General features: G+C 40.4%; 1 protein-coding gene across 1 annotated transcript in view; it reads right to left on the bottom strand.

The window, feature by feature from the left end:
• Nucleotides 1–15924, bottom strand: part of dmxl1 (Dmx like 1) — a 123416-nt gene that overhangs the window by 38275 nt on the left and 69217 nt on the right. Inside the window, exons 23-28 of the mRNA XM_079827542.1 lie at nt 15714–15879; nt 12829–13057; nt 8706–9133; nt 7037–7591; nt 4876–5064; nt 2615–2691 (exon numbers count right to left, since the gene is read on the bottom strand). Of these exons, the coding sequence (XP_079683668.1) occupies nt 2615–2691; nt 4876–5064; nt 7037–7591; nt 8706–9133; nt 12829–13057; nt 15714–15879 (1644 nt within the window). The remainder of the gene's footprint in view (nt 1–2614; nt 2692–4875; nt 5065–7036; nt 7592–8705; nt 9134–12828; nt 13058–15713; nt 15880–15924) is intronic.

Genomic DNA, 15924 nt, shown 5'->3' with positions numbered 1-15924 from the left:
TGAAGTTGCGCGAGCTGAAGTTGCGCGAGCTCACCTCTCCGCCTCCTGATAGTGAGCGTTTGTTCAGCTCAGCTTCTCACGTGTTGGATCGGATGAGAACGAAACAGACTAACTTGTGACAAAGCCGAAATACTTCTTTTTGTAGCCTAAAGAAGAACATGCTGCACTTTAGAAATGAAATACTGTCAGTTCTGAGGGTCACAGAGCGGGGTCAGCACATGCTGAGGGTCACAGAGCGGGGTCAGCACATGCTGAGGGTCACAGAGCGGGGTCAGCACATGCTGAGGGTCACAGAAGTGGCCAACTTTCTGCAGAGTCAAGAGCTCCAGACCTCCAAACTTCTGTGTCCTTCAGATGAGCTCAAGAACAGTGTGTAGAGCTTCATGGAATGGGTTTCCATGGCCGAGCAGGTCATCCAAGCCTTACAGCACGAAGTGCAATGCAAAGCGTGGGATGCAGTGGGGTAAAGCGTGCCGCCACTGGACTCTAGAGCAGTGGAGACGTGTTCTCTGAGTGACCAATCACGCTTCTCTGTCTGACAATCCCATGGACTCGCCTGACTGCATTGTGACAAGTGTAAAGTTTGGTGGAGGGGGGATTATGGGGTGGGTAACTCTTAATGCAAGACATTTTGGCCAATTTGTTTGGGGACGGCCCCTTCCTGTCCCAGCATGACTGCTCCAGTGCTCAAAGCGTCTCCATAAAGACATGGATGAGGAGTTTGGTGGAGGAACTGGAGTCCTGACCTCAACCCGATAGAACAGCTTTGGGATGAATTAGAGCGGAGACTGAGAGCCAGGCCTTCTTGTCCAACATCACAAATGAAGAATCCCCATAAAAACACTCCTAAACCTGGAGGAAAGAAGAGCTGAAGCTGTTAGAGCGACTCCATATTAAACCCTACAGATGAAGAATGGAAACAGGGGCGGCACAGATGAATTGTTCACAATGAGTATAGGGTGAATTTTCATTCAAGCATCTCTTGAATCCCATTCTCTCTCTCTGGTCTCTGCTCCTCCTCTGTCTGGAGATGATGTGGTTTGAGACGACATGTGTGTGAGTAAATGATGACAGAAGCCCAGCTACGCCTTTAATCATAACACAGATTTAATGTGCAAACGGACCCACACAAAGGCCACATTCATCTCAGCAGAATCGGCTTCCTCTACAAATGTCACATGTCGGGCCGCTGCGAGCACACATCACATGAGCGTCACATTCAGAGGTCATTCGCTCATTATGAGCCTGAACTATTACAAGACGAGCAAACGTTGTGAAGAGAAAGAGAAACGCTCTGTCACATGGAATCAGGTCAGGGCAGAAGCAGCCCTGCTTTGCTTTAAAAATTTGCGTTTTTTACGTGTATCGGCCGATATAAGGCTGCTGCTTTCGTCAATATTTTTCCCCTGCATTATTTCCAGACAGGCGTCCACAGGGCAGCTCTCACCGTCTTCAAACTCTCTCGCTCTCTCTCGCGCATATTAATCAAAATCAGCTGAGAATTGACACGATGGTAAAAGGTGGAAAGATTGAAGCTTCACGTGGAGCATTGGGAGATTTTCTCCTGAATTACCGCTGGTGTTGCTCCACAAGAGATTCAGTTCAGTGCACTTCACACTGCAAAAAATGCTTTTCTGACTTAGTATTTTTGTCTTGTTTTCAGTCCAAATATCTAAAAAATCTTACATCAAGAAGCATTTACTAGACAAGCAAAAGTGTTTGTATTGTTTTGGGGGAAAATAACTCAAAATTAAGTGAGTTTTTGCTTAAAATAAGCTAATTAATCTGCCAATGGGGTAAGCAAAATAATCTTAAATCAAACAGAAAACAACATTATTTTGCTTACCCCATTGGCAGATTATTTTGCTTATTTTAAGTTATTTTCCCCCAAAACAAGACAAACACTTTTGCTTGTCTAGTAAATGCTTCTTAATGTAAGATTTTTTAGATATTTGGACTGAAAACAAGACAAAAATACTAAGTCAGAAAAGCATTTTTTGCAGTGTGAAGTGCACCTACACTCTAAAAAATGCTGGGTTAAAAATAACACAAGTTGGGTTGAATATGGACTAACCCAGCAATTGGGTTGTTTTGACCCGGCGGTTGGGTTAAATGTTTGCTTAAAACATCCAAATTCAACCCAACTTGGGTTATTTTTAACCCAGCATTTTTTAGAGTGTAGCCATTAAATGACTAGGTTGTAAATAGTTTTAAATGAAGTATAGTCCAGTCAGTGTGCACTTTATTATGCTGCTCGCTTGTTGATACTGTGTGCAATAGTGTCATTATTTTATTTATGCTTAAATATTTATTTTCAGAAATTATTTTCACCACTGAACTCTTTTTTTTCTTGTTCTACCTCACCTGTTTTTACTATTTGTTAAATATTGTTTTTTTTAGTTCAATAAATGTTCCTTTTTTAAATTGTACATTTTAAATTGTTATCATCCTGATCATTGTGTCATTTTTATGATGTAAATTGAGGGAGGAAAAGCAGTATCGGCTCCAAATATCGGCTCAAGAGAATCTGCAGCCCGTATCGGCATCGGCTGAGGCTGATGGGAAAAAATCGGTATCGGCACTAAAAAATCCATATGGGTCGATCCCAACTCACCTGTAGCTGTGGCCGTCACAGAGACACTGGTAGATGCAGGCCGACAGCGAAGCGGCCAATGTGTGCATGACGTAGATCTGACACAGAAGGAGACAAACATCACTGCAGAAAACCTTCCTCAGGGCTGCAGATATCAGCCAATGGAGTCCGAAAAATCACAGGTTTGCCTTTGAGTTGAGTTTATCTACTCCATTGGCTGATATTTGCTCTTGTTTTAAGCACAAACTCACTTCATTTTGATTCATTTCTCAGACTTAAAGGGATAGCTCACCCAAAAATGTATCATCAGTCATTTCTCTTCTCCAGTAAATGTGTCTTGATTTAAAGGGCACCTATTATGCCCCTATTACTTCTATTATGTCCCTTTTTACAAGATATCATATTGGTCTTGGGCAGTGTTGGGGGAAACGCATTACAAGTAACTTGAGTTACGTAATATGACTTTTTCCATGTAACTAGTAAAGTAGCGCATTACTTTTCAAATTTACAACAAAATATCTGAGTTACTTTTTCACATTAATTTGACTGACAGCTCAGAGAAAAATAAGTGCAGAGGTGTGTGTGTGTGTGTGTGTGTGTGTGTGTGTGTGTGTGTGTGTGTGTGTGTGTGTGTGTGTGTGTGTGTGTGTGTGTGTGTGTGTGTGTGAACATGATTATTATTGTAGTTATAGACTAAATGTGAGCATTTATTTATCTCACTTGCACAATAAAGATTCTGTCCTCCTCAAAATGAAGAAAATCAGTCAAATGCAAAATCAGAGTAATATGCAAACCTCCAATAATTAAGTGTTAAATAAAACAACTATTTTTATGCATTATCTACCTTTATATTTAATTGACCAATGTCTTGCTGCTGATCTTTGATGATGAAAATTACTAGATTTTTTGTTTTTATTGGTAAAACTTTTTTCTCCTGCATCTATTCCTCCATTATCCAGAGCTGCGCCCTCTAGTGTTCATGAGGGAATCTGCATTAGCTTATTATTTACATTGTGGTATGAAGAGATCTTTACCGTTGCACAAAAATATAACTTTTTTGTTATAAAAAAAAAAAAAAAAAGTAACACAAAAGTAACATAACGCATTACTTTTTTAAAAAAGTAACTAAGTAACTCAATTAGTTACTTTTTAAGGGAGTAACGCAATATTATAATGCATTACTGTTCAAAGTAAGTTTCCCCAACACTGGTCTTGGGTGTCCCCAAACTGTGTCTGTGAAGTTTCAGCACAAAATACCCCACAGATAATTTATTATAACGTGTTGAAAATGTCATTTTGTCATTTTTTTTCTATAAAAAGCGTTGTTTTGGTGTGTACCGCTTTAAATGTAAATGAGCTGCATATTACCAACTCTAACATGTTTATGATGAATTAAATTACACCCAGGTCTCACAGGGCGGGTCTATGTTAAAATGGCAGTGTCAGTCAAACCTTGTGGGCGGGCCTTTGTGATGTCACACTGCGGAGAATCTGAGAACAGCTCGTTCTGAAACTCTGCTTATGATTTTTGGGGATTAAAAAAAAAATACTGGGTGGATTTTTATCGTTATAGGGTGGTTGTTTACACACACTGTCAACACACATTTAAGTTCAAACATCATGTAAAAGTGGATTTTGCATAATAGGTGCCCTTTAAAATCCGTGTATGATTCGTTCAGTCGATTTTTGATTTAATATTGAAAGTTGAAAAATGAGAAAACGAAAAACGAGATTTCGACTTGATTTTTCATTTTTCGTTCAGAGGTCGAAAAATGAATAAACAGTTTGAATATTCGATTTCTACACGTGGGCGGGAATTACACGCCCCTTTCTGCTGATTGGTCAGCCGAAGATCAAACTATTCCGTCATCGTCATTCGTTAGTCTGGTTGTTTGATGAGAAAAATATGAAAGCTCGCAATAAACGAGTTAAGAATCTGTACAGCTGCAAAAGCGCAGGACTTTTATTCTGCTGAGCGGAACTGAGGAAGACGGAATAGTTTGATCTTCGGCTGACCAATCAGCAGAAAGGGGCGTGTAATTCCCACCCACGTGTAGAAATCGAATATTCAAACTGTTTATTCATTTTTCTACCTCTGAACGAAAAACGAAAAATCAAGTAGAAATCTCGTTTTTCATTCTTCTGAAAATAACGTAAAAATGAAAAACGAGCTGTTTTCTCACTTTCAATATTAAATCAAAAATCGACTGAACGAATGACACACGGATTCTTTAAGAATCTCCAGATATTGGTTCTGTAAGTCGTGTTCTGGTGATCTTTACCTCGTTGTTGACCACGTCCGGCTGTGGAGGCGTGTCCAGGGCGTTGATGGTGTGCAGGATGTCGTGAGTGAGATTGGTCAGGTGCATTATGGGATTGGCCACCACCGTTTTGGAGTTGGCGGTCCAAGCCAGAAGAAGAGGAACAGACACGTGCTGCGGGGCGGGAACAGAGATCTGCACACCGTCGTCCTGATGACACACACACACACACACACACACACACACACACACACACACACACTTCAATCTCAGACGGCTGTCGTTTAACCCATTTGTGCCCACATTTTTCTGAATGGTTTCATGCATATATTCATATTAATAGTGTCATGTGTAGGGTTGGGTATCATTTGGGTTTTTTTCGATTCCGGTGCCAAACCGATACTTTTAAAACGGTACCGGTGCCTAAACTGATACTTTAAAAAAAAAAAAAAAAGGCCACAAAACGAGGTGGATGACATTAAATGGCTTTTTTTTATTTATTTTTTTTTTTTAAATTGAACCATTTATTAAAAGTTCAATGTATACTTAAATGTATGAATATAAATAAATACAAAACACTATTTACTTATTTACAAATTATTATTGACTTATTTACAGTTCACAGTAAAACCTAAGCCACCTAACCCAACTACAGCAAGCCTAATATAACTCTAAATAACAGTTACAGTAATAACAGCTGTCGTCTGTATTCTTGCTCTGCTACAAACCAGCTTCCAGCTTCAGCTTGATTTTGAAATATGATCATATTCTCTGGCTAAATATTTTAGAACGCATGGCCTTAATGTTTCCATGGCGACGCGTCATGTTTCTCACATGACACACAGCAGCCGCAATAGCGCTGACAGCTCAGCTGTATCGGGTTTATTTCCTTTTTCCTTTTTATTCAAAATATTCACAAACTTCTTAACTGTGTCACGAACTATCTGATGTTCAAATGTGTGAGTGAATGTGTGTTAGTTGATCTATAAAGCGCGATGCGCCATGTTAGTTTGCGCCTCAGAATCGGATCTGTCGGATTTACAACACTTGAGTTCATTCTCGTCTCACGAAATACATGAAAGTAAGTGACCAGTGAACTGGAAGAAGAATAGAGTAAACAATATAATTACTGTATAATGTGCATGTATCTGATGTGAATAAAACACGTAACGTTAGTCAAATTATAACCGTCTGAAAGGATTGTCATCGCCACTTTCATAGACATCAGTGTGTGTTTTGTTGCTAGTAGCCCAAGTTACTTATGAGCATTTAAATGTCTGAAACCTGGAATAAACATGATGTGGTTGAAAACACTGAATAGTTGTCATGAGATGTGGTTGAAAACACTGAATAGTTGTCATGAGATGTGGTTGAAAACACTGAATAGTTGTCATGAGATGTGGTTGAAAACACTGAATAGTTGTCATGAGATGTGAAGACACTAAAGACTAAAGTTACAAAGTCCATCTCACTACAGCGGCTCTACAATAACTTTATGAAGACGAGAATAGTTTCTGTGCGCAAAAAAACCCTAAATAACGACTTATATAGTGATGACGATTTCAAAACACGGCATCATGAAGCTTCGAAGCGTTATGAATCAGTGAGTCGAATCAGCGGTTTGGAGTGTTATGAATCAGTGAGTCGATTCAGCGGTTTGGAGCGTTATGAATCAGTGAGTCGATTCAGCGGTTTGGAGCGTTATGAATCAGTGAGTCGATTCAGCGGTTTGGATCACCAAATTTCAGCAGTTTGGCGGTTTGACACACGATCCGAATCATGATTCGACTCACTGATTCATAACGCTTCGAAGCTTCATGATTCCGTGTTTTGAAATCGTCATCTCTATATAAGTCGTTATTTAGGGTTTTTTTGCGCACAGAAACTATTCTCGTCTTCATAAAGTTATTGTAGAGCCGCTGTAGTGAGATGGACTTTGTAACTTTAGTCTTTAGTGTCTTTTAAGGGTCTTGAGAGTGTAAAGTTGAGCCAATGGAGGCCTTTCAGAGCATCAGCTTTACACTAAAATATCTTCATTTGTGTCTGAAGATGAACGGAGGTCTGACGGGTGTCCAACCACATGAGACTCAGTCATTAATGACACAATTTACAGTGAACTAACCCTTTAACTCTGGTGTGTAAATCCACATGATCGCTTTAGAAGACTCTGAGACTCTTTTACCTGCTGAGACTCCTGGAGGAGCAGAATGAGCTCCATCCTGACGGAGGCCAGTCCTCCGCCGTGAGAGCCGTGCAGGCTGCAGTAGCTGAGGAAGATGCGCAGCAGGGGCTGGTTCCTCTTCAGCCACAGCCTCCGCCTCCGCTGCAGCTCGCCCTGCTCCTCCAGATCCTCCAGCTGGCTCAGGTCGGCCGAGATGCCCTCGGGCAGCTGCTGGAGGAAGGGGTTGTACCCGCAGCAGCTCTGCAGCGCCGCCACCTCGCGCTCCATCCAGTGGCACAGCTGATGCCGCAGCTTCCCTCCGTCCAGCTCGTAGCCCGTGGAGAGCGTCCGCAGCTCCGTGGTGAGGATCTTCAGGCAGGAGCTGAACTTCAGCCGGGCCGCCAGGATGTCCTCGGTCAGCGCGGGCGAATCGCTGAGGTCCGTGGGGGTGGAGGCCGTGGCATCCGGGGCATCTGGGGCATCTCCGCTGCTCTCCGGGTGGAGGCTCTTCATGGCCAGGCCCGATTCTTCCCCGCCCGAGTCGTCCGAGTCCCACTTCATCTCCAGAGGCTCGTCCTGCAGGTAGACATGTGATACGATATACCGCAATAATGAACATGCTCAATATTGTTATCGTGGGCACTTCAAAATACAGTGAATAATTATTTATTACGAATTATTCCGATTTTTTGAATGAATTTTAAAGGGTTAGTTCAGCCAAAAATGTAAATTGTGTCATTAATGACTGAGCCTCATGTGGTTGGACACCCGTCAGACCTCCGTTCATCTTCAGACACAAATGAAGATATTTTAGTGTAAATCTGATGCTCTGAAAGGCCTCCATTGGCTCAACTTTACACTCTCAAGACCCTTAAAAGACACTAAAGACTAAAGTTACAAAGTCCATCTCACCACAGTGACTCTACAATAATTTTACGATGCGACGACAATAGTTTTTGTGCGCAAAAAAAAATCTAAATAACGCCTTTATCCAGCTTGTTCTTGTCTTCCGTGTGTGTCTCCACGACGCATGCGTGAGAATATGAGCAGATCCGGCGTTCGGACACATGACCCAGAAGAGATTTGTCTACAAGCAGAGGAAGACGTGCGTATCTCAGCTGTTGAATTCTACACTGATCGTGCTTTAGGTCTCGGCGTGGTTCTCAAAATGGGGCTAAAGTGTGTATTTCATGGATTCCCGAACGCCGGATCTGCTCATATTCTCACGCATGCGTCGTGGAGACACACACAGAAGACAAGAACAAGCTGGATAAAGGTGTTATTTGGATTTTTTTTGCGCACAAAAACTATTGTCGTCGCATCGTAAAATTATTGTAGAGTCACTGTGGTGAGATGGACTTTGTAACGACGTTTTTAGTGCCTTTTATGGGTCTTGTGAGTGTAAATGTACTGAATGCCAATGGAGGCCAATCTGAAGCCTTTCTCAGCATCAGCTTTACACTAAAATATCTTCATTTGTGTCTGAAGATGAACGGAGGTCTGACGGGTGTCCAACCACATGAGGGTGAGGAATTAAATGACAGAATTTTAATTTGTGGGTGAACTAACCCTTTAAACCTGTTTATAGTATGACTTATAGTAACACTTTTTTTGCAACTTATTTCAATACCGTGATAAAAGCTTCAGCAATTAATCGCAACATGAAAATGTGATACGGGCACATGCCTACCTGCAGGGTGAGGGAGGGCTGGCTCCAGTCGAAGCTGAGCACGGAGTCCGATTGGCTGTCCGAGAGCGAGGACTGGAAGCCGTTGAGGACCGGCTGAGCCCAGTCCGGCTTCTCCAGGTCCGCGGAGCCGCTGAGCGACAGGGACCGGTTCTCACGCCGCGCCCGGGATCGCTTCACCACTTTGGGCATTTTGGAGAGCACCTCTAGAGCCAGCATGGGGCATCCGGCCTGCAGGTGAGCGTGGGCCGCGGTGAAGAAGAGCCTGCGCTCGGTGAGGCTGATGGAGTCGACCCCGCGGCCCTCGGCCGTCAGACCCACCCGAGATCGCTCCGAGGAGCCCAAGTGCCGGCGCAGCAGCAGCGGGTGCGAGCGGAGGAAGGTGTAGAAGTTGAAGACGGCGGGGTTACAGGGGGACGCGCCCGCGGATCCTGGAAGAACAGATCGGATTGATAAACACCTCTCATGGCAACACGCTTAAAGGGTTAGTTCAGCCAAAACTGTAAATTGTGTCATTAATGACTGAGCCTCATGTGGTTGGACACCCGTCAGACCTCCGTTCATCTTCAGACACAAATGAAGATATTTTAGTGTAAATCTGATGCTCTGAAAGGCCTCCATTGGCTCAACTTTACACTCTCAAGACCCTTAAAAGACACTAAAGACTAAAGTTACAAAGTCCATCTCACTACAGCGGCTCTACAATAACTTTATGAAGACGAGAATAGTTTCTGTGCGCAAAAAAACCCTAAATAACGACTTATATAGTGATGACGATTTCAAAACACGGCATCATGAAGCTTCGAAGCGTTATGAATCAGTGAGTCGATTCAGCAGTTTGAATTGCCAAAGTCACGGGATTTCAGCAGTTTGACGGTTTGACACATGATCCGAATCATGAATCGACTCACTGATTCATAACGCTCTGAACCGCTGAATCGACTCACTGATTCATAACGCTTCGAAGCTTCATGAGGCCGTGTTTTGAAATCGTCATCACTATATAAGTCGTTATTTAGGGGTTTTATTTGCGCACAGAAACTATTCTCGTCTTCATAAAGTTATTGTAGAGCCGCTGTAGTGAGATGGACTTTGTAACTTTAGTCTTTAGTGTCTTTTAAGGGTCTTGAGAGTGTAAAGTTGAGCCAATGGAGGCCTTTCAGAGCATCAGATTTACACTAAAATATCTTCATTTGTGTCTGAAGATGAACGGAGGTCTGACGGGTGTCCAACCACATGAGGCTCAGTCATTAATGACACAATTTACAGTTTTGGCTGAACTAACCCTTTAAATCAACATACATGTACTGGAGAAGGAAAATCATGTTTTCTGAAATATATATATATATACAGTGAGGAAAATAAGTATTTGAACACCTGCTATTTTGCAAGTTCTCCCACTAAGAAATCATGGAGGGTCTGAAATTGTCATCGTAGGTGCATGTTCACAGTGAGAGACATAATCAAACAAAAACAAAAATCCAGAAATCACAATGTATGATTTTTTAACTATTTATTTGTATGATACAGCTGCAAATAAGTATTTGAACACCTGTCTATCAGCTAGAATTCTGACCCTCAAAGACCTGTTAGTCTGCCTTTAAAATGTCCACCTCCACTCAATTTATTATCCTAAATCAGATGCTCCTGTTTGAGGTGGTTATCTGCATAAAGACACCTGTCCACCCCATACAATCAGTAAGAGTCCAACTACTAACATGGCCAAGACCAAAGAGCTGTCCAAACACACTAGAGACAAAACTGTCCACCTCCACAAGGCTGGAAAGGGCTCCGGGGAAATGGCCAAGCAGCTTGGTGATAAAGCTCCACTGTTGGAGCAATCATTAGAAAATGGAAGCAGCTAAACATGACTGTCAATCTCCCTCGGACTGGGGCTCCATGCAAGATCTCACCTCGTGGGGTCTCAATGATCCTAAGAAAGGGGAGAAATCAGCCCAGAACTACAGGAGGAGCTGCTCAATGACCTGAGAAGAGCTGGACCACCGTTTCCAAGGTTACTGTTGGTCATACACTAAGACATGGTCATGGTGTGAAATCATGCATGGCACGGAAGGTTCCCCTGCTTAAACCAGCACATGTCCAGGCCCGTCTTAAGTTGGCCAATGACCATCTGGATGATCCAGAGGAGTCATGGGAGAAAGTCATGTGGTCAGATCAGACCAAAATATAACTTTTTGGTCATAATTCCACTAAACGTGTTTGGAGGAAGAAGAATGATGAGCACCATCCCAAGAACACCATCCCTACTGTGAAGCATGGGGGTGGCAGCATCATGCTGTGGGGGTTCTGCACATGGGACAGGGCGACTGCACTGTATTAAGGAGAGGATGAGATTTAGGGAACAACCTCCTTCCCTCAGTTAGAGCTGAAGATGGGTCGAGGCTGGGTCAACATGACAATGACCCGAAGCACAGCCAGGAGAACCAAGCAGTGGCTCTGGAAGAAGCAGATCAAGGTTCTCCAGACCTAAACCCAATAGAGAATCTGTGGAGGAGCTCAAACTCAGGCCAGAAACCTGACTGATCTAGAGAAGATCTGTGTGGAGGAGTGGGCCAAATATTAACATTGATTTTCTCAGGTGTTCAAATACTTATTTGCAGCTGTTTCATACAAATAAATAGTTAAAAAATCATACATTGTGATTTCTTGATTTTTTGTCTCTCACTGTGAACATGACCCTACGATGACAATTTCAGACCCTCCATGATTTCTAAGTGGGAGAACTTGCAAAATAGCAGGTGTTCAAATTTTCCTCAAACAGAACAAACATCTGCAAATGGAGATAAAAAAACTTAATTCAAAGTGAAAACAACATTATTGATCTACGGAAGAGGATTAGGGCCAAGCAAAAATACAAGAATTAAAACCATCTCGAGATTTAAGTCATTATAATGTGCAAATAAACTTCTTAAATTCAGAGAAAAAAAATGTTGTGTTTCGAGAAAAAGTCGAAATAAAATATAGAATAAAGTCGTTAAATTTCGAGAGAAAAAGTCAGAATTTTTTCGAATAAGATAAAAATGTTGAGAATAGGGTTGTGTTTTAAGAAAAAGTTGAAAATAACATGTTGAGAATATTCTCAATTTAATACGTTCATTCTCAACATTTTATTTTCGACTTTTTTCTCGAAATGTAAAAAAAAATTCTCCAAACACACAACTTTATTCTCAACATTTAATTTTATTCTCGATTTTTTCCCGATTTTTTTTCTCAAAATATAACAACTTTATTCTCAATTTAATATTTTGCCTTCTTAACATTGAATTTTGACTTTTTCTCCAGAGACCTGTTTTTCCTCAAAATTTAACGACTTTTTTCTCAACATTTAATTTTATTCTCAATTTTTTTCTGACTTTCTTTCTCAAAATTTAACAAATTTTTTGCCAAAACACAATGACTTTATTCTCAATTTAATGTTTATTCTCAACATTTTATTTTGACTTTTTCTCCAAACACAACAACTTTATTCTCAATTTAATACGCTCAAAGTGTTTGGAGTTTGTACGTTGTTGTGTTTGGAGGAAAAAGTCGTAAAATTTCAAGGAAAAAGTCCAAATACAATGTTAAGAAAAAAATTATTAAATTGAGAATAGAGTCGTCATATTTCGAGAAAAAAAGTTTAAAAATTTAATTTTAAGAAAAAAGAAATAGAAATGAAATGTGGAGTTAAAGATTCGATCAGTGTCGTGTTCATGACGAGAGTTGGATCCCTCAGTCAAGTTATATTTTAGGCTCTCTTTCAATAACAAACACAAACTATATATAACTGAATAATAAGTAGCATACGAACTCTGAAGAGAATTTGCAAGCGGCTGGGTCTTTTTAGAAGAAAAAAACTGTCCAATTTGACATTCTAAAGCGTTTAACGATGCTCAATGTCTCGATTTAGAAAAGTTGGTGCTGGATAACGAGACGTTAAACGTTCACACTACCACGATAACCATCATTGCACAGATAAAACACCAGCACAACTATCATGAGGACGGCACAATCACATTCAGAGTGAAATGGATATTTTCAAAAATAGTGGCGTGTTCCTTTAAGAAAATATTTGTTGTGGTGTAACGAGCAATAGCCCCAGAGTTTGAGGAGCCTCATCTCTCACCTTCATTGGGCGGCTCCAGCAGAGTGTCCAGGGCCCTGCTGTAGTCATCCAATACCCAGAATGCCATGCTGCGGAAGAACGGGTCCTGGTGGGCCGCCATCTGGTGGTCCTGACCCAACACATGCCTCTGCAGGATCCGCTTGTAGGTGGAGGACATCTCGAACTCAGACTCGTACAGGCGACAGATGACCAGAGCCAGCTGGAGGTCCTGCATCTTCTCTATACACACCTGAGGACAAACACACATCTTATGAGGACCAGAACACGCACCGGAAACATGGACCACAAAACCAGTCCATTTGAGGAAACTGAGATAATCTGTCATTGATGTGTGGTTTGAAAATCTGGAATCTGAGGGAGCAAAAACAATCAAAATATTGAGAAAATCTCCTTTAAAGTTGTCCAAATGAAATTACCACTAATAATATATTTACGGTAGGACAAGGGTGTCCAAATGCGGCCCGGGGATGAATTTCAAACGGCCGCTGGGTGTCTATTAAAATATATTATATGTGGCCACTGATAATTTACAAATCGTGCATTTTCACGATGTCAACACAAGGGGGCAGAACTCGATTTCAGGCCAGGGAAACAGCGGCAAAAGCTAACTCGCTAGCTCTGAACAAATGTGACCCTGTCTGTGAAAACCCAGCTAAAGTCATTTTTTTTTGTCATTCGCTGTTTTATACATAAACTCATCCTACATAATGTAAAGAACATTCTGTGAAAATATAACCTTGATATCTTTAATATTGACTGAGTAAGATCATGTCAAACGTTAGCTGAATTTCGGCCTCAGAAAATCATGATTTTAAGAAATTCCAATTTTAAAATCAAGCTTATTTTTGAAATTGTAAAACATTTTAACCATTATTATTCTGATAATGTGCCATATACCACATTAAAGCTAAGATTCTCCCATTTTCAGTGATATAGGACACATTTATGGGAAAATTCTTAGTTTTGTAAAACAAGTCTATTTATTATGATGTGCATGTCCAAAAAGCGAGAGACATTGAAACGAATGGGGCGCCACAAGAGCTTGATTTAGCAAGTCAGTTCACTCTAATGATTTGTGCATTTGTATTTATATGTTTATAGACTAAATACCATAATGCCATTCTAGATATAGAAATATATTTTTAACTTTTGCCTTGTGTGCACTGCAAAAAATGCTGTCATTTAGTATTTTCGTCTTGTTTCTAGTCTAAATATATCTAAAAATTCTTAAATCAAGATGCATTTTTGAGATCAGTTAAATGACATTAGATATTATTTCTTGTTTTCTGGAAAATAAATGAAATTGAAGTGAGTTTTTGGTTAAAACAAGCAAATATATCTGCCAATGGGGTCAGAATAATAATGTTTCTGTTTGTAATCTTGTTTATTGTGTCCCAAACAGAAACAAGATTATTTTTCTAATCCATTGGCAGATAATTTAGTTTATTTCAGGCAAAAACTTTTTTTTTTCCCCTTAGTAAAAGCATCTTGATTTAAGAAGTTTTAGATATTTGGACTAAAAGTAAGAAAAGTATTTTTGTAGTGTAGTTTTACCTGTGGTGATCTAAATAGGGCACTTATTAAATTTAAATAAGAAAAGAGTTCTAACTCGGTAATAATATTTCAATTTCACCCATTAAAACTTTTTGATTGATGAAAGTTTTACAGATATTGTTAAATATCTATACATTTCCTGTGTCCCATCTCAAGCTACTCTACTGTCAGCTCAAGCTTGAGTCAAATCTGTCATGTTTCCAAGAAACAAAACATGTATATATATATATATATGTAATAAAAAAGGGACCAGCCCCTGGGTATGTCCACAACACTGAATATGGCCTTTTACAAACCTCAAATGAAGTGAGCTTTTTTCAGGTGTGGATGCCATGTGCAATAGATGTTCTCTGGTTGCTGCTGATCATACCCATATGTTTTATTCTTATTCAAACCTGAAAGATTTTTGGTTTTCCTTTTTTGATACTTTTTCTAAAGTTTTGAATATTTCCCTTGAATCATGCCCTCTAATTGCCATCTTTGGTGTCCCATCGATTTCGAGTAAGAATGCAAAAAAGTATGCTAATGTTCTTGCCTTTGCTTCATCGATAGCTCGCAGACGAATTCTGTTACACTGGAAGTCTTCTGAACCTCCTCTTTCATGGTTAGAAGATTTGTTGTCTTTTCTATATATTGAAAGAATTAAGTTTGCACTAAGAGGTTCCACTAAAAAAAATGTATAAAAACTGGGGTCCTCTACGGAATTTTGTCAAAAGTACGCCACTTATATTTGATGATTTGTAATATATGTTTTTTTAATTATTCTATGGAGTTATTTGTTTGTTTTTTCGGTTTCATTCAATTTTGTATAACTGTTTTATTATTATTTATTTATTTATTTTATTTATTTTTTTCTTCCTCTTCTGGAAATGTATTTTAAGATGAATTCTCCTGCTTGGGGGTGGGTGGGGTTTTGGGCTCATGGGGTTGTGACTGTTCATGTTTGTGTCCACCCTTAGTAGTTGTTAATGGGGAAAAAAAGGAATGTATAGATTTATTAATATTGTTTTCTTAGCATATTCCAAAAAAAAAAAAAACCATTGAATATGGCCCCATTTAAAAAAAAGTTTGGACACCCCTGCGGTAGAACATTTACAGAATATCTTTATGGAACATGATCTTAATATCCTAATGATTTTGACCCACACAAGGATTGGCTATGGGCACAGATACACCTGTGAAACCCACAGGGTAAGAATGGTCTTGTCTGAAGAACATGAACGTGTGTGTGTGTGTGTGTGTGTGTGTGTGTGTGTGTGTGTGTGTGTGTGTGTGTGTGTGTGTGTGTGTGTGTGTGTGTGTGTGTGTGTGTGTGAGAGCGACTGAAGCACCTCGACAGCATCCTTCAGGGATCCAGCCAGCAGAAAGAAAGCCGCAGAATGCTGGAAGCGCTGTTTCCCGAGCAAGGCGAAGGCGTTCTTAAGAGCCGCTTTCCTCCAGCGGTCCTCACTGAAGTTATTGCTGAAGAACGTGGTCATCTTCGCGTTCTGGTGAGACCTTCAACACACACACACAAGCTCTCAGTGAACAAGCCTTGCTGAC

The sequence above is a fragment of the Gobio gobio genome (assembly GCF_949357685.1).
Source record: "Gobio gobio genome assembly, chromosome: 10".
NCBI classification, from domain to species: Eukaryota; Metazoa; Chordata; class Actinopteri; order Cypriniformes; family Gobionidae; genus Gobio; species Gobio gobio.
Note: the sequence above shows the minus strand (reverse complement) of the source record. Positions and strands in the feature narration are given on the sequence as shown.